Here is a 22079-nt window from a genome sequence, read left to right on the forward strand (position 1 = left end):
TCTTCCGGCGCGTAAGGTTCAGGAGCCGTCAAAGTAGCTGCGAGCCTTCCTCTCCCTGCGGCGGTGGATTCCGCCGGTAAAGAAAGGGTTGACGGGGCGGAGATATTTATAGAACGGTGAAGTACCGAAATTCAAAACACCTGAAAGCACACGGAAATCGAGGACGGGCTACGTCGTAGGGGAAGGTTTAGTAAGTGAAAATGGAGGAAGGACTTGCGGGAAAATACCGTAGACAAAGTGAAAACAATAATAGAAATAGAGGAATACTAGATAAACAAAAGAAACGTGCAACACAAAAAAAAACACAAAAATGAAAAATGAAAAAAGCGGCATGAAAGGGATAAAGAAAGAAAACGTCTCAAGGGGATCCGGACAAAAGGCGGAGAAGAAAAAGGGAACTGGAAAAATGACCAACTCCGAGGCTACCCCCTGGAAGTAAATCTAAAAGGCACATACAACGCTAGTATCTAGAATTCCAGGCAGCGTAAAGGCCATGAACAGAAGCAGAAGCAGAAAAAGGCCTCTAGAAGATTCAATGGATAGCATTTTCCCAAGGAATGGAATCGTTCAAACCTGAGACGGCCGTCTCAAGATAAAAGATCCAAAAGACTTCTCTTTTGGCTCTTATGGCATCAATGTTGCCATCCTTGGGATGATGTATCTTTTCAAGAATCAACCACCTGAGGTCTTCCAAGGTGTGATTCAGAGCTTTCCAATGTGCAATCCACACCCGCTGTTCAAGGGCAATGCGATATGGATGAACTGGTCAGGCAGATTTGCGTACGCCTTTCCGCCACTACCACTAATACCATTGGTAGTATGCCAGCTCAGACAACAGTCTCTCAAATTAATCCTGTTAGCTCCCACATGGGCCCGCCAACTGTGGTTCACCACACTGCTAGAACTCTCTCTAGTTCCACACCAAAAGCTACAATTGACTCCATCCCTGCTAACGCAGAACCATGGAGACATCTGACATCCAGACCCAAATCAACTGAATTTGACGATCTGGCTCCTGAAGTCTTAGAGTTTGGTTATCTTAACTTACCACCAGACTGTATGAACATCATTAAAGAGGCCAGGAGACCTACTACCAGAGTGTGTTATGCTGCTAAATGGAAGAGATTTGCCATCTATTGCAACAATAACCAAAATGATCCCCTGGATGCTTCCATCCAGAATATCATTTGCTACCTTTTACATTTACAAAGGTGTAACTTGGCATATTCATCCATACGCCTGCACCTTGCAGCATATCCACAAAACAGACAACATCTGTCTCTTTTCAGAGTACCTGCAATTAAAGCATTTATGGAAGGATTAAAAAGAATAATCCCACCCAGGTTGCCACCTTCTCCAGTGTGGAACCTAAACATTGTTCTCACAAGACTCATGGGACCCCCTTTTGAGCCTTTACATAAATGTGAACTGCAATTCCTCACGTGGAAAACAGCTTTCCTTATTGCTATTATCTCTCTTAGAAGAGTAAGTGAGATACAAGCTTTCACAATACAAGAACCATTTTTACAACTACATCGTAACAAAGTGGTTCTAAGAACTAATCCAAAATTCCTTCCAAAAGTCATTACTCCTTTTCATTTAAACCAATCTGTAGAGTTACCTGTGTTTTTCCAGAACCAGGACTCTGTAGCAGAAAGGGCTCTACACACACTAGATGTTAAAAGAGCTCTTCTCCACTATATAGATAGACTTCTCTACTATATAGATAGAACTAAGTCTTTTAGAAAAACAAAACAACTGTTTGTGTCTTTCTCTCCACCTCATAAAGGCAACCCCATCTCTAAAGGTGAAATTGCAGGGGAACAGCGTTTACAACGCAACTTTTACCACGCAGTACCTTTACCACGCAACTTTTACAATGCAAGTCGTTAAGACGACTTGCGCTGGGGGGCGCTGTAGGATAGGGAATAGTTTAATTTACTATCCGAAACCTTCCCTACTATCCACGGGGACTGGAGTTGGAATAGTAAATTAAACTATTCACTAAACAGCGCCCCCAACGCAAGTCGTTGTAACGACTTGTGTGGTAAAGGCATGCGTTGTAAAATCATGCGTAGTAACGACATACATCCGAAATTGCAAGGTGGATTGTAAAATGTATACAAATATGCTATCAAAAAGCAAAACGTACATTAACAGTTCCTCCTAGAGCATACTCCACACGGAAACTTGGAGCCTCTATGGCTTTCTTAGGAAACATCCTCCTAGAGGATATATGCAAGGCAACAACATGGTCTACAACACACACCTTCACTAAACACTACTGCGTTGATGTGCAAGCCAAACAGCAAGCTGCAGTGGGCCAAGCTGTCCTCAAAAGTCTCTTTCAAACTACTGCAACGGATACAGGTGACCACCGCTAGGGGAGACACTGCTGCACAATCGATGCTAAGTGTAGTATCTGCAGCTCATATGCCTCGAACGGAAAATACTACTTACCAGAATGCATCTGTTCTTGGCATGTAGAGCTGCAGATTACTACACGCCCTCCCGCCTCACCGGTATCCGTTCCAGTTTTATCTTACTTAGATGCACACACATGGACATCCTTTTCTTTACTTTACTCATGACTACAGAGACTTCTTCCAAGACGACAACAACATGCAATCATCCGAGCCCAACACCAGGTGGCGAATTAATGCTAAGTCTAGTAATCTGCTGCTCTACATGCCAAGAACATATGCATACTGGTAAGTAGCATTTTCCTTTTCATTACAATTTTGAAAATGCCACTTTTTTAAAGCTAAGGAATTAGCTACAAGAGCAACCCTTAAACCTATGGGAGCCTGGGAATATGACTGTGAATGGTTCACACGGGTATCAATTGGAAGATATAGTAGTACAATACAATTACAAGCGAAAAGAAGTCTCAAAGATGTTACACAAACTTGACAACACATTAACCAGGACCAAATAAGCAATGCCACAGACACAAATGTGCAAGGAGGAAGTTTATAATTACTATATATGCTGCAGTGCAATTGCAGCAGGCCAGTCAGGCAGACTGGACCGTACCCATAACTCCCAATTCAAGTAATTGGAAGAACATGTAGTCAATAGAGTGTACACAATGTGACACCTGTGTAAATCAATATAGCAAAATACACTTTTGAAAAGCTGGCATTTTTCAGCCCCTTAGCCCTTTGTGACTACAGCCTGTCTTGAGTCACATAATTGGGTGTAGCTGACAGACTTTGTGAATTCACCCCAGGTAGTCACACAATTTGGGGATTAGGTGTGCCTCACTGGGCCATATGCTGGCAGGATGGGGGCAGAGCTGAGCACAACCCCACTTACAACTGAATAGCATGTGTTCTGCCTTCAAACAAAGGGCCTAACAACCCTTTATTGTCACTGCAGCCAGTTTGGAGCCAGGGCAGGGGAGTCAGGAAATTCCATGCACTTCAAAGAAGCTTTCCAGATGCCTCTCCCACCTCCCAGAAGAAGAGCACCAGGGGGCGTGGCTAGCCGAGCTGCGAGATGGCCGCTTTCTGAGCGAGCCCCACCGGCCGGGCGAATAATTCTATCTTTTATCCTGTTTCAAGTACTGTTGAAAGAGTGCTACAAGCTGAGTTGGTGGGGAGAAGTCGCTGTACGCGACTGGCCTGGAGCAGACGCCGGCGCTGCAGCGGGAAGGAAGATCTGAGGCGGAGTGGGGCTAAGGGGGACCGAGGCCCGAGCGCTGACCCAACTGCAGCCGGATTCAAGATCAACTAGAGCCCGAGCCGGAGGCCCTGCCTGCGGGCCGCGAATCCGGAAACACTGAGCGGAGCCTGCGGGAGAGACTGCGCTGAGGGGCCGTGACTGGGCACGCCGCGGACCTCCCTCCCGGCGAGTGCTCGAAAATTTTCCCGGCTGAGCCCGAGAACACTGAGGAGCGGGAGGCGTGAAAGTGGAGGGCGAGAACATGGCGGCGGCCTGAGAACCTCGCGCATGGAGGTGAGCCCATGGGACGGTCTGCATCTGCGGTGTGTTAACTGTAAAGCTGCGAGGAGAGGCAAAGATGCGGATGCCCTGCGTACAGGCGCTGATTCATAAGTAAGGAGAGGAGATGGTGGGAAGATAAGCGGCGGGAAGACAAGATCGGGTGAATTGCTGGACTCTCCCTCCCCTGGCAAGTACTCGATAGATTAACAAGCCAAAGTGAAAATACAGATGTGCAGAGGACGTGCTTTTGTGGTGGGTGGTTGGTGACATGATGATGCCCTGTGAATAAAACGCATGAAGGTAGGCCGTCTGGCTCTGAAGCATATCTACTGTGGAGCTGTAGCGCGGGAGTGAGGAGTTGGCGGATCCTGGCGCTGCAAGTCTGGTCTAAGCGGCAAAACGCTATCCTGCATCGGCCTGCGTTGGAGATCCTAGCCGTTTGCAGTGGCAAGTGACATTTGCCTACATATGGGCTGCGCAGTGCTCTGAGGGATTGGGTGGATAACCTGTGGGCAGTAACATAATATGCCCCGCGGCAAGGCCCGACTGCGGTGTGCTTTAGTCGATGAGCGCGCTGCCGCCATTTTGAGTATTGAGATGTGATCCCGCTAGAGGTGGACCTGCAGATTCACTGTGAATATCCAACTGAACTTGGAGCCCCCCGGATGCCCGCGGCTGAGGTGACATGTAGCTGTGAGGCTCAGTGGCGCAATTCTACTAGAAAGCGTCTGGTGGTGTAGCAGAAAACATTGGTCATCGAACCGAAGAGTGAGTGCTGGAGGTGAATAGTGCATGACATACGGCTGGGGGGTCACTTGCAGAGCCTGGACACAATTAGGTCGAGAGAGGAGTGTACTGGGGAGACTAACAACAGTGGGTTACGCCGGAGTTAAGACACTCCATCAAGTTTCTGTTGGTAACTGCGTGAAGCCTGCGTCGAGGGGCACTGCTGAGAAAGCTGTTGAAGTGGGAGACGCTGGAGGCTCATTAGGGCCCTACTGTGCTAGTATATGAACACACCCTCTAGACGCTGTGCCCGACACAGAAAACCTGGTTTTGTGCAGATATGGGGAAGCAAGATCCTAAACAACTGAAGATAACTTTTGATGCACGATGTTCGACTAGGCACGCTGACACGGAGGCGGGAGCACAGGGTGGATCAGACTTGGATGTACCATCTGGAGTGGGAGACGAAGATGTTAAGACTCTGCTGCTGGAAATGCGCACAAGCCTAAAAAGTATTGACACTAAGTTGGACACACTGACTCAACAGATGGACTGTGTGAAAACCCAGGTCTCTGTGCATGAAACAAGACTAGACGGTCTGGAAAACACTTGCATATGGACAAGCTGTTAGGAGTAATAAGGGCAAAGAACAATGACTTAGAGGCGAGGTCTCGCAGAAGTAACCTCCGTGTCACGGCATACCGGAGACGACAGCAATGTCCAAAATGGAGGACTATATGGCAGATCTCCTACACGCACCTCTCGAAGGTGTTCACTGTGGAAAGGGCGCACAGAACATTGGGCCGAAAACCACCAGTGGGTGGTACACAGCGGCCTATTTTGATTAAATTACTGAACTTCCAGGATAGATACACCATTCTGAAACTGGCGAGGGAAAAAGGTCAGGTCACACATCAGGGAAACGCCATATCTTTCAACCCAGATTTCACACAGCTGGTGCAGGCTGCTCAGAAAGAATTCCTACCAGCTAAGAGGCTACTGCTGCAGGCACAGATACCATACTCATTGTTATATCCGGCCAAGTCAAAGGTGTCACATGACGGAACAGCGCACTACTTTACAGATGCGAAATCGGCACTGAAATTTGCCAAACATATGGCGGGTAAAGTGCCTGAGAAAAGGAGTGATGGAACCGAGCGATCGACGGACAGGCTAAGCGATAACGGTTAACTTGTTGTGTTTCCACTAGTTCGCATGTTACGAAATGATATGATGGTTAATGTAATGCACTATCTTGTAGTAGGCAAGTACAACAAAATGGTGGGGTTGTGATAGATCCCGGAGGAGTTCCCTGATTGAGAAAAGATGTAACTCTTACACTGACCCCATACTATCTGTGGAATATATGATGTTGTAACCCCGGCCACCTTGCGAAAGTGGGGGTGTATGCCGGTCTATCCTCGCCCCCCCGGGAAGGTTCCCTAGAGTCAGTTTGATGTTTGCAGATGTTCTTCTTGGGTGGGATACGCTACAACCTGATTGGGGGGTTGGTGTGAGTGGGTGGTGGGGACAGGGGAGGTTTGATTCTATTTGTAAGCCAGTAAGTCACATTCATGAAGGCAACACAGTAATGTGGTTGGTTCAATACTTTATCCGGATTGGATGGTACAGTATATTTTGTTTGACTTGGGAATGCCGCACTCTGCTACTCTGAATGTAGCAACTTGGAATGTTAGGGGGTTAAATGATGGACGCAAGGTGAGACTAGTACATACCTATTTAGTAAGGCACGCTATAGATATTTGTTTCCTGCAGGAAACCCACATAAATGTAACGCCGTCACAAAAGATCAAGCATAGCAGATGGGGGAGCTATATTTGGCAATATATTCTAATTATGCCAGGGAAGTTGTTGTGCTGATATGGAGAGGATCTGATTGGAAGTTTCTTTACTCCCTTGTGGACCCAGAAGGTCGTTTTGAGGTACTGAATGGGAGATTGTGCGGTAGGGAGGTGACACTAGCTGCTGTATATGGCCCAAACAGGGACTACCCTGACTTTTTTAGGCAATTGTGGTCTAAGATTAAAGCAATAGGATGCCGTACTGTACTCTGGGGTGGGGACTTCAACGCGGTACTCTCAGACACTGCGGATAGACCGGGGACTGCTAGAACACTACACCCTCAAGCACGCACGGTTCTGCAAGACGTAATGGTGGATGGGGACCTTTTGGACATCTGGAGGGAACGGCACCCCACACTAAGAGAGGGTACATGTGTGTCGATCCATCACCAGTCCTGGTCGAGGTTAGACTTCTGGCTGATATCGCGGGAGGTGGTGACTTGGACAGTGGAGGTATCCCATATGGCAAGATCGCTGTCGGATCACGCACCCTGTGTTCTCCGACTGGCTATACGTGGGACTCCGCCACGTGCTTTCAGCTGGAGACTGCCCCAGCATGCGCTGCTGGACGAAGTGTTCAAAGAGGAGATAAGATCAGATATTGAGGCTTACTTTGACACGAACACTAGTTCAGTAGATTCTGAGGCCACTTTGTAGGATGCATTCAAGGTAGTTATAAGGGGACAATGTATTGCTAGGCAGGCAGGGGTGCTAAAGGCCATCAGAGAGACACTGGCAGGATTAGAGCAAGACATTAAAACCCTGGAGAGTCAGCTATACTCACTCACGAAACCTGAGACAGCAGGTCTACTAAAAACCAAGCTATTGGAATTTGAAGAAGAGGCTAATAGGGAGGTGAAATTCTTAGGTAAATATGCGGAGGCCAGGAGGTACGGGGAAGGTGACAGACCGGGACGCACTCTAGCAAACATGATTAGGCCTACCAGGGATATGGCATTTGTACACAAGATAAATTATATGAAGGGTGAGCTTGTCAGGGGCCAGGAAGGGGTGCTGACTGCATTTAGGGACTTTTATTCTATTTTGTATAGAACCGCTGAGATGTCTGACACTGACAACATGTCAGAATTCCTGGCCTCTATTGCACTTGCATGGTTTAATGACAATCACAGAGTATATATGGACCTGCCTATAACCAAAGAGGATGTGGCACAAGTAATTAAAAGCCTTCCATTGAATAAGGCACCAGGTCCAGATGGCCTCACGACGGCCTTTTATAAGGCGTATGCTGAGGAATTGGTGCCTCGCCTACTTGCAGTGTACGAGGAGGATTTGGAGGCGGAGATCTTGCCCCACTACATGAGAGAAGCTATGATAATTACACTGATGAAGTCGGATAAGCCAGAACTAGACTCTTATAGACCGTTGTCTCTGATAAATGTCAAAATCTACGCGCAATTGTTGGCGAATCGTCTACAGCCAATGTTACCTATGATTGCGCTCTCTGATCAATCGGGATTTATCCCAGGGAGAGCAACATCACATAATTTGTGCACATTGTTTTCAGTTGTACATTATCTGCACCCGAGTGTACAGGCAGCGGCAGTCTTTCTAGACGCCACTAAGCGTTCGATTCTTTGGAGTGGCCATACTTGTTCTTGGTATTACAATATATGGGGTTCAGCCCTTTTTTTGTGCAGAGAATAAAATTGCTATATGAGGCTCCAAAGGCCCGTGTTAGGGTGAATGGCATGGTGTCGAACTCTTTCGAAAACTTTGCCATAGTGCATGAGTCTAGGCCCAGACAAAGAACACAGAAGGAAGGGACCCGACAATCTAGAGCTTTTCACCTAGTGACAGCAGATATGCTCTCCGATGCTCTCTGTCAACATCCGTGTCAATTGACAGGGATCTTAGAAGCTGATCTAACCGTGGTCCAGAATTGGATGCAGGCTAGATTCGAGGAGCTGGCCCTACCGAAGTCAGCTAGAACAGCCCCCCATCATGACTCCGCTCCTTGGTTTTCTTCCACACTACGTATAATGCGCCAAGATTGTAAAAAGGTGGAAAGGCGCTGGCGGCGCAAGTACGATCTTGTGGAGAAAACGAAATACCGCGATGTCATAAAGACATACCATAAACAGATTGCTGTAGCTAAAAAGAACTATCTCGAGCAGAGAATAGACAAAGCCGATAATACGAGTCGGGAACTATTTAGGATTGTGAAGGAGTTTGTTAATCCCGTCGCAGGCACCCGTTTACATTCACATATGGAAGAATGGATTAAACAGCTTGCAGACTTTTTTGTGGCTAAAATCTTAAAGATTCAGGACTCTTTCCCGTCTGTGGATCCTTCAATTGATGCCGCTGCTTCAGGGTGTAATCTGAAGCTTAAAGCTTCCTTACAGGCAGAGTCCGGGCCCATACTATCTGTCTTTCCCCAGCTGTCCTGTGAAACATCGCTCGAGCTGCTATCCCGTTTGCAATCTGGCTCTCCTCTGGATGCCTGTCCGGCGAAATGTTTGGGCAAGGTGGCTTCAGCTGTGAACAGCTTGCTGAACCCCCTGCTTAATCTATCATTGAGCTCCGGGGTGGTTCCTCGACAATGGAAACACGCACTTATTCTGCCGTTGATCAAAAAGCCTCTGCTAGATCCCCTGCAGCTGGCTAACTATAGACCGATCTCCCTCCTCCCTGCTCTGGCGAAGGTGATGGAGAAACATGTTCAGCATACTCTTACCACCTTTATTGAGAATAACAAACTGCTGCATGACTCCCAGTCTGGTTTTCGTGCGAATTACAGCACGGAGACAGCTCTGGTAGAGGTAGCCGACGCCATCAGGGAGACGCTCGATCAGGGGTGAAAGGCTATGTTAGTCATGCTGGACCTGTCGGCGGCTTTCGACACCGTCCCACACGCAGGTCTCCTTTTAAGACTCAGGGAGATAGGTCTGCGGGGGACGGTGTTGGATTGGTTCCAATCCTTTCTTGCCGACCGCCGACAGGTGATCTGGGCTCCACCGTTCTCTGCAGAAATGCCTTCGCTGGAGGTGGGGGTGCCTCAAGGGTCCATTCTGAGCCCCACCATCTTTAACATATACATGGCCCCTCTGGCGGAGGTAGCGGAGGCGTTTGGGGCCCGGGTCATCTCATACGCTGATGACACCCAGCTCCTGTTCACCTGCAGGAAGGGAGAGGTCTTCGACGGCGGCAGAATCAAAGACTGCTTGAGCGCAGTCTTTGCGTGGTTTCAGCGGCACAGCCTTAAATGCAACTCAGACAAGTCTGAGCTGCTCTTTTTCGGCTGTGCCCCTGATCCTGGTTGGAAGACGTGGTGGCCCCAGGACATGTTCCCCCCCGAGAAACCATCTTCTCAAGTGAAAAATCTTGGAGTTGTGTTCGACGATGATCTCTCGTTCCGTCCACACATTCTGGGATTATCAGGGAAATGTTTCGGCATCCTCAAGATGCTCAGGAAATTCCTCCCACTGCTCTCCCTGCAGTATCGTAAGAATGTAGTCCAGGCGCTTTTGGGATCTCGTCTGGATTATGCAAATGCGCTTTTTGCAGGCCTACCAAAGTATCTTTTATCCAGACTGCAAATCGTCCAGAATTCGGCGGCCAGAGCCATCTTTGGCCTGCCTAGGAGAGCCAGTGCCTCATCGCTACTAGCTAGGCTGCACTGGCTACCGATTTCTGGCAGAATCAGATTTAAACTCCTTACATTGGCGTTTAAAGCCCTTCATTCTGTTGGTCCCAACTATCTTAGGAAGCGTATTGCTTTCTATGTGCCACGGAGGATGCTGCGGTCAGCTGACTTGGCCAAAATGGAGGTGCCTGCGGTCAAACGTGCCCGGATGGGTGGCCGATCCTTCCAACATGTGGCAGCTTGCTTGTGGAACGAGCTCCCACTTTCTCTCCGGAAAGCGAATAACCTTCTGGCTTTTAGGAAGGAGTTGAAGACTTTGCTCTTCACTAAGTAATCATCGTGACTGTAGCGTGTCTGCCTTTGGTTTCATGGTTTCTTTCAGGCCTCTTTGCTAAAGCGCCGGGACACCCTCTCGGGGTAGCCGTGCGCTCAAAAAGTACGGCTTAACATTAACATTAACATTTCGTGATCTCGAGGGGTACGAGGCAGGGGTGACCACTGTCGCCACTCTTATTTGCCATAGCTATGGAACCGCTGGCGGCTAGAATTAGACAACACCACACTGCCAGAGGCATAGGGTTTAGCACGCGTAGCCTCTTGATATCGTTATATGCGGACGACGTCACCCTGTACATTGACCCGGAGGTGAATCTTGCTTCAGTGCTGCGAGAGTTTATAAGATTTGAAGGCTTTGTGGGAATATCCATAAACTGGACCAAATCAGTGATTTTCCCACTGACTGATGGCACAAAAGAAGTTTGCTCTGAATTCCCACTGCGATGGGAAGCCAGAGAGGTTAAATACTTGGTGGTGTGGCTGAATAGAAACCTGCAGGACATATGGAACCTGAATTTTGGCCGGGCTTATTCATGGCTGGAGATTAAGGTAGCTATTTGGTCCAAGTTGCCTCTGTCAGTGGCGGGTAGGGTGGCATTGACAAAGATGATTATATTGCCCAAATTTCTTTATTTATTTGTGAACGTGCCAATTCCTCTTACTAAGATTTCTTCGGGCTGCTACGATCGCAACTGTTAGCCCTAATATGGGAAAACGGACAAGCCAGAGTATCATGGATCCTTTTGCCCCTCCCCCTTAAGCAGGGTGGACTGGGAGCCCCTAGTATGCACTTGTACGCCCTATGTGCGCAGGCTCAATTTCTGCATTTCTGGGTACACAAGATCCCATTCCAACCCCATGTCGCAGTTGAGCGAGATGCGGTGTCTCCGCTTCCACTGGATGTTGCTTTGTATAGAGTGTGAGTCGCCCGGGAACGGATGTGGACACTGCAGGCACACTGCGATGGGTGTGGCGTGAATTGCAGAGAAGGGCGGGTATTCAGACGCTATATGCACCATCGATGATATTGGAGCATAACCCTTTACTGCCTTGCATGGAGAAAGGTGTTAGCAAGGCACTGCTCACAGCAATGAAGTTAAACACGTTTGCTGACCTCTACCCAGACAGCAATTTCCGACCTCCTTCTTTAGAGGAAGAAGGGCATGTGACACCATTTGCTGAAAAGTTTTTATACCATCAGATACGCACGGCATGCCGCGCGCTGTATCCGGGATTCCCTGAGGCCCCACCGACTACGCTAGCTCTTGAAAATGTTCTCAAACTAAAGTCATCTAGGAAACTAGGCTCTACACAACTATGCAATCTGAATGCCTGATTCTGAAGCCCAACTCGATGGAGCTCTGAAACAGGGAACTAGACCCACAGAGGAACAATGGGAATACTGCTGTGGTCAGCTCGTTGTTTTGTCCCCGAACTATTGTGCAAGGCTGATACACTTCAAATTCCTACATAGATATTACCGAACGCCGATTAGTTTGCACCGCATGCGCTTATGAGAGGATGCACGTTGTTGGAGATGTGGATACCATCAGGCCACCTTCCTACATGTGGCTTGGGAATGTCCGCATTTACAGTTGTTTTTGGGTGAGATATTCAATGCAGTCAATCAAATAATTGGCAGAAAAGATACACCTTCGCCCCTGCTAGGTCTTCTGGGATATGTGCGTGATACGATTCCCAAACGGCGTAAGTTACACGCACTCCTGTTTCTATGTGCCCGCAGACAGATTGCTCTTCGCTGGGGTAGGAGGCGGGTTCCAGATTTTAAAAGTTGGTTAACGGATGTGACCTATGGGCATACACAATTAGAATTGTTTTGGGATCAGTTGCCCTCCACATCCCGTCCGATTGATATATGGGGGCCCTTTTTAGATTGGACACGATTGACAAATAGCCAGGCTACAAAAGCTGAAAGTTCTGGAGTACATGAGGTGGAAGGGAGCTGAATTGGAATAATGATATTATTGTAAATGCAGGGCGAGGGTGGAGGACCGTGGGTAAATTAAATGGGTGATGTATCTGCTGATATGTATCTTTACTAAGAGGTCGGGCATGCGCCATTATGAGGAAAAGGTTGCATTTATTTCTATTTCCCTGATGTTACTACTGTAAAGGCAATATAATGTGTCCAAGATCTGGTATGAAGCAATTATATCCTATAAAACATGCTGCTGTACTGAGACAGAAAGACAATGCATTTGAATCTAAATTAAGTGTTGTACATCGGCGGTGACTGGCTAACAGTTGGCGCATTATGCCTTTGTTTCTTTTGTGTAATCTGTTGAAAATCAATAAACAAATGTTTTTAAAAAAGAAGGGCACCAGGGTGTAAATATTGGAACTTAAGACCCACTCTTCAGTTTACTACTGGACCTGTGGAAGTACTTTCAGAGGATTGCCTGCTGCTGTGAACTGCTGTGTTCTCTGTCAGATTGGTGAACTCTCAGTGGTCATCCATGCTGTTGAGCCCTGCAACTTCACTTACACCCAGGTCTACCAGAAGTGACCCCAAGGGCTAGTTTGCTGGTCTCCCGTTAAGAGCCACGGGACATAAAATGCTCCCTGCATCTTGAACCCACACCTGGACCCTGCCGGAGTGAGCCCTCACCCTCCAAAGGTATCACATCAGTCCTGGACCCTTGGCTGTGGTGCTAAAGTTGCCCAGATAGGCAAAAACCAAAACTGAGGGCAAAGTTTGGCCCACAAGTGCTCCAAGAACCAAGAGGAGACCCCGACCAGCTTCCTCCACCCGTGGTGCATCGTATGTTGAATTGACTTCGCTCGTTCTCCCGCTATGTTCTTCACAGCAGCAGGAAATCCATTTCAGGGGCCCTTCGCCAAGAGGAATCCAATCTTCTGGAACTGTCTTAGGCTACAGCCCTCTGCCTCGTCCTTCTGGAGATTTTCAACTTCCATTTTGGCAACTAAGACCGAATGTAGAAATCTTCATAACGGCTTTTACCCAAGGCAATCCGACAATAACTCTCAGATTGCGGACACCTCCTGCAGCCTTGCCCTGTTGACCTTTACCTTCTCAGACACTTTTTCTCAGAATTTCTTCTAAGTGTGAAGGTAAGCGCTGACCAGGAACAATTCACTTCTCAGATCCGAACAGCGCTCCATCATGGTTGCCCATATTTTTCGACTTTGACCCGGTCTCGTACGGCTAGATGTCCATGGTTGGGGCTTTAAACTTTTAGGTGCTAATTTCCACAAAAAATGTTTATAATGCATAACTCTGGTTCTACTGATTTGAATTTTGTTGTGTTGGTGCCAAATGATGGGATTTTTCTTGTGATGTGATTTCACTTTATTACTGTTTGTGTGCTGCCTAAATACTTTACACATTGCGTCTAAGTTGATCCTGATAGGTGGTTTGTGCAAAGGTATCCAGGTTAATTTTGTTACTTTCTTTCGTTCACCCTGCAAGGGATTGTGGTTGTTGCTTGACCAGGGTTCACATCCCAGTCAACCAACAACCCAATTTCTCACACTAGATCTTTGAGGTTTCTAATTCTATGCAGCATTGATGTCACAAAGGTCAACAAAAATGTGTTAATTGTGGCTTTAGATGGTCTGGATAGTCTGTGAGATGCTAATCACAATAGTTTAGAAGGATAAAGCCTACCTATCAATCGAACCGTATGTCTAGTGTGAAACTACAAGCAAATTCCAGCCTTTTATAACCTCACCAGATTTGTTGCATTGCTGAGAGGAGTCTCTTTTATGGTTGCTCTTTACTCCTGCTAACACGCTTAATGTACAAATGACGAGCTGGCAAAGTTACAAAAAATGAGGTTTCTTAGTGGACGCCATCATTGTCCCTCTCTGGGGTCTCTTCTTGGTAACTCTTACTGGCAGAAACCAAGGGGATGGCTCATAGAGCAAAGCTACCTCACATGATCTGATATAACAATGTTTTCGTGTACATTCATACACGAGTCATATGCATATAGAAAACCTAGATGCTCTCTGTGATGTGTAGGAAACCATGAACATTAACATTTCCTACCATGTCGACAGGAATCCATATTGGACAGTTAACCATGCTGAACTTTATCCGATAAAAACATTTCAGTTCTCATCCTCAGAACACAAGCTACACATGACAAACAATTCACTGCTGCATTTTTAGATGCTTTCCTGGCCTAAAAATTACGACCTCGCTCTTATCAGGGTTCAGTTTTACTTGTCTGTTCCATCCAAAGGGCAGTCTTGAATAGATCCAGTCATTGTCAAAGGCTGATGGTAATCAGAATATGACAAGGTCAGACAGATTGACTATAGCTAACAGATGATCAATATTTACACAGCCCAGAACACTCTTGCACTTTTGCTGAATTCTCAACCACTTTTGGGCATTGGTGGCTTTCCTTAAAGCTCTAGCTGGGTGGTGTTAAATTTCTCAACATCCTAACCTCAATAGGGATGTTTTAGATCAGATGATATTCATGGTTCATTCTGACTCCTTCGAAAATGGTCAGAGCGAGATAACTCCTACAAAAAGGTTCAGACTTCAAGGACCTCTTGTGGGACCTAAGCAGCAACAACCATGATCACACCTCTTTCCCCTGAAACACCCTGTTATCTAGATGAGTTTGGAGGTTCAAAATGGCCAGGAATGTTCTCCAACAGGTTTATCCTTTGTCAATAAGGAGTGCTTGAATTTCCTCTGTGCTCATTATAGACAAGTAACTAAACTGAAGTAAAGATGGGTGTATAAAGCTGTCCAGTTTCTTGGGAAGTGCTGCTAGCATACTATTTGCCACACTCATGTATTAATTGATTTATTGATCAACATGAGGAAGCATAAGGCATGAGATGCACAAAGCATATGTGGTTACCGGAGTGGCTTAATGCACAACTGTTTATTTGACAATTAAAGATTAAAGGGACCATCCCAAAAATTATGTCACAATACAGCTCATAACTGAAGTAGACATCAACAAGCAAAGCAAAATTCTAGAATGTCTTTCGTTCATGATTGTTAATGATAAAGAACTGGTAATGTGAACTGATTTACTGAATGACTACTTTAAAAAATAAGTTAATATATTTTCTTCAATCTAGCTGTTTATCCATACATAGAATTTTTCTTTTTTTTTCTTTGTAGAGGCTGGTGCAAGTAGGCGATGCAATGCACTGTCCATTGTGTCAAATTATCGTTCAGAAGAAAGATGGCTGTGATTGGATACGCTGTACTGTCTGTCAAACAGAAATATGTTGGGTCACCAAGGGGCCACGTTGGGGACCTATGGTAAGCACATTACCTTGATTTTTATACAAAAAAATTGTGTTTGTTAGTGATTCCTTTGAAGTTAAGATTAGCCACCAATATCTATGATACGAACGTGTATTAGCAACCAGGATTAAACATTGGAATCCACCCATCCCGGCAAAAGACTTAGATTGCAGGTAATACTTGACATTATTTTCCAGCAAAGTTTGCCTTCTGGAGCTTGTAGATGCCAAAGTAAGTCAGAGGAGTCTCCTTCTGCAGCTCTTCCCCATGTTGGGTGTACTGCTTGTTAGGCACTTCCTTGGGTAAGGGTTTCTGCATGAATCATATGACTCTTCAGGGAGAGTAAAGGAACGCAGAACTTAAATGATCAGTGGCAGGTCAGAGTTGAAAGAAGGGAAGTTGCCTGAAAGTAGATATGTTTAGGTAATCATGACAGAGTTTTGGTCATGGTAGGAAAAATAGTTATCTGTTTGGGTATGTGTGAAAAAAATGCCACTTCTGTATTGTAGGATCTTCACTGATAGTCGTAAACTCTAGAAAATCTTCCCTGACGAGTTGCTTTTAGCTCGGACTCGTTTTTAGCTTAGTTTTCTCCCACACAAACATCACTAAATAGAATATATGTCCATGGATGCAATAATAGAAAAATAACTGCATTGGTTTATCTAAAATGCTAGACTTCTTCATAAAAATACTTACACAAGAGTAAAAAAATATCCAGTTAGGCTTACATTGCAAACCAAGGAGAATGAGTCTGTCTCTTTAAGAACCTGGAAGGCACCCTTTCCCACAATGCCTTGTACTGGAAGTTGCATGCAATAGAAAATGTAATATCGAAACAGCAAATCAGGGAGTGTACGCAATATACTTCTTGATACTAAAGAAAGTTCAGTCCAAAAAGTCAGGCTGATTCTAGCCTACAGTTCATCAACAAATTCTCTCTCAAGGAAAAATTCAGAATGCTCTCATCATATAAAATTTTCACACACACAAAAAAGAAAGCTTGGCTATGTTCCATAGATCTCCAGGACACTTATTTTCACTTTCCAGTCTCTGTTCATCAAAGGCGATTGGTGATTTGTCAAGCTGCGCCAATCATGGATAAATATTATACTTATGTGCATCATATTGGCTGAGTCAATGGTGGTACCCAGACCTTCTGTAATTATCACTCATTCAACAAACAAGGAGATTGCCATGCACATCAGACCTCCTGACCATTAGGCTTCAGGGCCCCCGCCCGCCCCGACGTTGTCCGTGGGTCCCCTGGAGCCTTCCTCCATATATTGCAGTATTATACCTCTATGTTTACTTTGTACGCTTTTGTAACCTGCACACGTAACTTTTTCCTCCTGTAATGCACCGTTTGGCTCACTTTTTTAATGCTCCGTTTGCTTCCTCTTGCTACCTGCACGCGTCGCTTTTTCCTCCTATACCTCCATGTTTACTTTCTACGATTTTGTAACCTGCACACGTAACTTTTTCCTCCTGTAATGCACCGTTTGGCTCACTTTTGTAATGCTCCGTTTGCTTGCTCTTGCTCACGATTTTCATTTTTGCTTCATTTTTCCGCCGCTCACAGCTCCTAAATAAATAACCTACCTCATCCGCCGCTCACCGCTCCTCCCCGCCTGTCCGCCGCTCCTCCCCGCCTGTCCGCCGCTCCTCCCCGCCTGTCCACCGCTCCTCACCGCCTGTCCGCCGCTCCTTACCGCCTGTCCGCCGCTCCTCACCGCTCCTCCCCGTGCCATGTCCGCCGGTCCTCCTCGCGCTCCTGGACGCCGCTCCTCCCCGCACTCCTCACGTCGGGCACGCACGTCGTGGCCGGCTCTTCTTCCAAGGGACTACTTTTTTTTCGGTAAATTTTTTAAATAACATATATTTTTTAATTTTAGATATCCTATGTCCATCTGCACACCCTGACGATTACAACGATGTATCGGGTGTGTGGATTGGCGCTGTGGTTCCCGAGTTTACCCGCCTCAAAGGTTCAAAGTTCTTCCTTTATTATAGTAGTATAGATAAATATCATACAAGATTTAGCTACTTTCAAAAAGTATGTTGCAAGATGAAAAGTAGCATGTATTAGGTATGTCAATATTTTTAAGTAGTAAATACACCCTTACCTGGTAAAACCAAGGCCCGTTCCGCTAGAGGAAAAGCATGTACTACAGCTTGGATCAAAAATTTTCCCAGCCCAGAAATCTGTGGAGCTGCTACATGGAGATCTGTTCACATACTCACTATTTTTTACCATAATTTTTATTGTAATCATTTGTTCACAGCTAGGTACAGCTATCATCCCATCCAGGGTCCTTTGTAGACAGCGTCCATCAACATCACATACCAGTATGTAATACACTCAACTCATAGGTGATTATGAAAACAGCTCCCCAATTATAACCTTCTATTCCATCCCCTTCTAATATCCTCTGGATAGCAATGATGCAGAACTAGTCACTGCCCCCTTATGCCTGCTATCTGGTCAAGGCCCGGGATGCAAATCACCTTTGGGGCAGTTCGTTAGGTCTAAGTCATTTAGTACTCGTCCCAGGGAGTCGATTAAGTGTGCAGTTTGTTGGTTCGCAGACCGATCTGCTTCAAGCATATGTAATGTCCAAATGGGTGTGAGGCCACGGGTGACGTGGACCATGAGAGCACTTCCATGTGGCCCTCTTGGGCGACACTCCTACTAAGCAGTCAAGGAGTTCTACAATCATTATTGCTCCTTGTTGATTGGAATCTATGGACCACTGAGTCCCATCTGTCCGAGATTGGTTCTTTGCAAAGGACCAGTCTTCCTCCCTGAGTAGTATTCTACCCTCTGCCTCAGCCCAGTGTATGACATGCCTTCCCCACCGTAGGAGGAACAGCCACCCTTTAGTTTCCAGTGATGGTGCTTTTTTGCTGTAACAATGCTAAGTCTTCAAATATTCGGATGTATGACAATACAATGCAAACATTTACAACGCATATCTTTACAACACAATTTTTACATCGCAACATGCATTACAATGCATGATTTTACATCGCGTGCCATCACAATGCATTTTTAGAAACTACATTTACAACGCATTGTAAATGTTGGTTTGAACCCACATGTCTGCCTGTGTTGTTTAGAGTTTAAGCATGACTCAAAGTCATGTGACAGATGCTCTGTTATGCACCTGAAGGCCCTCAGGGGGTACACGATGAAGCTGTACATCGACGAGCATAAGAAATTAGGCAGGTCATGGTCCTAGCCCTGGGTGTGTTCCTGCTCCAGGTCATGGCTCTGGTGCCTGGTTTCCTCAGTCGTGTTCAACCCCTAAGTAGGTAGCGACCTTCAAGGAGGTCATAGTACTGAAAGTTCTGAGGAAACTATTGAGTTTTTTTCCTATTGCCAGAGTAATCTCTCACAGCCCTTTCCACAGACTGTAAAATCCTTTCCTGGCACCAGAGGTGGTGGTGGCAGAGGCCATGGCCACTATCAGGGTCAGCAATCCTCCTTTTTGTTGGCAACAGCATCCAAGCCACTCTGATTTCCCCTCCCATAATCATGGCGACCCGGTATGGGGGTTATACAGTTTAATCTTCCCTTTCAGGTGACCAATTACCTCAGACCAGTAGGTGTTCCTCATTATGCCTGCTCCCGCTCCTGTTCCTCATTTTGTTTAGATAGTACATGCCTCTATCCTCTATACTTTTATGGTTTTAAAAAGGTCCCAAGTTAGGTTTTTTACTCTTTTATGTTTGCAATCTGTCATGGCTGATCTCCGTCAGACGGGTGCGGAAGTGTTTCAAAAGAAAACTGACATCGACAAGCATGTGTGGGACCTATGTACTCTGTCCCATCACTTTCGGAGCTGGTGAGAAGCTGCTGTGGAGTTTGATGTGATGGTGCCATTTACCAGTGTTGAGAACATTACTAAATACATCTCTGGATCCAGTCTGGCACCTGGGAATATTCTGAAGGTGAGGAATCTGTGGTTACGTAGATTAGCCACCATAAAGAGCGTAACTGAAGGTAACTATCTTGTTGTTTAAGGATATATTATGGTCCTTGTGTAGAAAACATGATGGATCTCCAAATCGCTATATTTTAAGCAAATCTGTTACGCCCATCTTGAACAAAATTTGAAACCGTACAATGGGTCTGTGAAAGTTGTACTGAGTCCTTGTGTCATGCTGCTTATCTCAGTGACAGCCAAGTTCTCCCCATGTGGAATTTTCTTTAGCCGACCAAGTGAAAACAGCATGCAAAGTGTTCCAGTGTCCAGAAACATTGACATAAATGTGTGAACTTTTGATTATAAAATTAGTAGGACCAAAAAAGACCTGCCTGCATTTGAAGGTATGGAGCCCTTCTCCTGGCAGTAGCTGAAACAGATACTCACTGTCTGATATTTTGCAGTTTGGACATATTATAGCCCAGACTTATTAGTGACTGGAAGGTTGCCAGTCCTTCTGTCCTTTGAAAACATGCACAGTCTCCTGGGTAATTTGCTGTCCCCTTAATGTGAGTACCCGGGTGTCCCATGTTCTCATTCTAACTTGCAGTCTGCTTTCAGACATCCTCAGGCAGGAATTACTTTCATGAGGAATGTATTGTAAGACCTAGAGCTAGCGGGCAGACAACTAGAGTAAATGTTGCTGTGAAGTTTTATGTACCTCCATTCAAGATAATGTGTACTTATAATGCATAAATGAGACCTTCGCCAGTTAGAAGTCTAATTTTATTATTCTCAACTTCCTACCTACAGGGCCCTGGAGATGTCAGCGGAGGTTGTCGTTGTAACGTCAATGGGAGGAGATGCCACCCACAGTGCCAGAACTGCCACTGATTCTGCTTCACTGCTTCCAATTATACATTTCAATTGTTTAAGAATTGCACTCACTGGTAGGAAATTGCGTTTTTGAGAAGCATTTGCTAAAGAAGACAAATACTTTTGCAACTTTAGATGCCAGCGTTACATGCTACCAGCTGATGAGCGCAGCCATGGTTTAGTCCGGACATCAAGCCTGCAGTGTCCAGTAGTCGCTTGGGTGGCCCTGTGGAAGAGCCATGTTTGTTAATGAGTCTCTGTCAATGGTGGGGCACAGGAAGCCCCGCGGAGGGGCAAGTACACCTGGAATAGCTAAACTAACGGAATCAGATGCAGTCACTGATGTTCTAAATAGCCACGTGGAGGGGCTTTCATTCCCATAATTTATATACAGCCAATGTATGTCCAGAACTCCTTCCCATACTAAAGGATGAATGAATAGCTCACATAGCTGGTATCTGGAGTTCACTGTGAAACTTTGTAGGCCCAAAGAGTGGGCGGAGATGCCTAGGAGTCATGAAACCATCGGAATTATGTTAAGCTCCATCGAGGCGCTGCCACATTGAAGGCTACATAGCTTATGTGCCCCGTCTTAAACACCTACTCATTGATAATGCCCGTGGAGGGGCTGCAGTTGTCCCGCAAACTTTACATCACATCTCCTGCAACTATCTGGACTCAGTGCAGCCCCGTGGAGGGTGCTGCTGCATGGACAAAGGTGTGACTATTTTCATAAAGCCACTCTTTGGAACCTTCCTAGACCATGCATCAAGTCAGGTCTTAGGAACCTTCTTAGACTGTCGTCTCACCTAATCGTGGTATTCCTGCTGAGAAGTGGATGGAGCTGCAGAGCTGCCACCATCTATGACCACCAGATGCCCCACAACCATTCGGTTCCAGGGCATGTATTGTTGATCACAAATGAAAGAGGCACTCAAAGCTCTTTGTAAGTTCTAACAACTTCCATATCATCTGTATACATCGACGGTGGTAGTGCTGGAACCATATGGAGCTCTACAGAAGGACTCAAGCCGGCTCATGTATAGTACATCATGGCCCCTACATCATTGGAACAATAGCCTGCTTAGACATTTGCTGTGTACAGAGAACAATCTCAGCATGCAACCCTGAATGCGGCAAGCACTTCCTCAAGACTTGTACTGCGCTTCTGTTACAGTCATCAGTGTTCCAAGCGGTCCTGTGGAAGGGCTCTCAAGCTAAGATCCAGCTCCACAAGGGCAGCGTGTCCTGCAGTTATGTGATTCTTGTGCTTATTAAAGTGATTTCTTAGTGACAAGCCCTCAGTATTTGGACAGAGCATTTTAAATAACCTCTTTACTTTTTTGATTCTTTTGTGAAGATACATATGATTCTTAGTGTCAGGGTAGGCAGAAGAGGGTTCTACAGCCTTGTTGACCTGTCAGAGGAGGATCTTTTTCTGCTATAATGAAACTGGAGATTTAGTCGTCGGATGCTTTTTAAGTTGCTTCAGAGAACATAAGTCCTGATGTGTAATTGAGAAAAGGTAT

The 22079-nt window shown here is 46.0% G+C and overlaps 1 protein-coding gene across 1 annotated transcript in view; it reads left to right on the top strand.

The window, feature by feature from the left end:
* The window catches only part of LOC147724825 (ranBP-type and C3HC4-type zinc finger-containing protein 1-like), a 431577-nt gene extending 409728 nt beyond the window's left edge, over positions 1-21849 (top strand). The window contains exons 13-14 of the mRNA XM_086966324.1: positions 15617-15760; positions 20488-21849. Coding sequence (XP_086822450.1) covers positions 15617-15760; positions 20488-20568 — 225 coding nt within the window. The 3' untranslated portion in view covers positions 20569-21849. The remainder of the gene's footprint in view (positions 1-15616; positions 15761-20487) is intronic.
* The last annotated feature ends 230 nt before the right edge of the window (positions 21850-22079 follow it).

Source organism: Lissotriton vulgaris, chromosome 4_1 (genome assembly GCF_964263255.1).
Source record: "Lissotriton vulgaris chromosome 4_1, aLisVul1.2, whole genome shotgun sequence".
In the NCBI taxonomy this organism is placed as follows: domain Eukaryota; kingdom Metazoa; phylum Chordata; class Amphibia; order Caudata; family Salamandridae; genus Lissotriton; species Lissotriton vulgaris.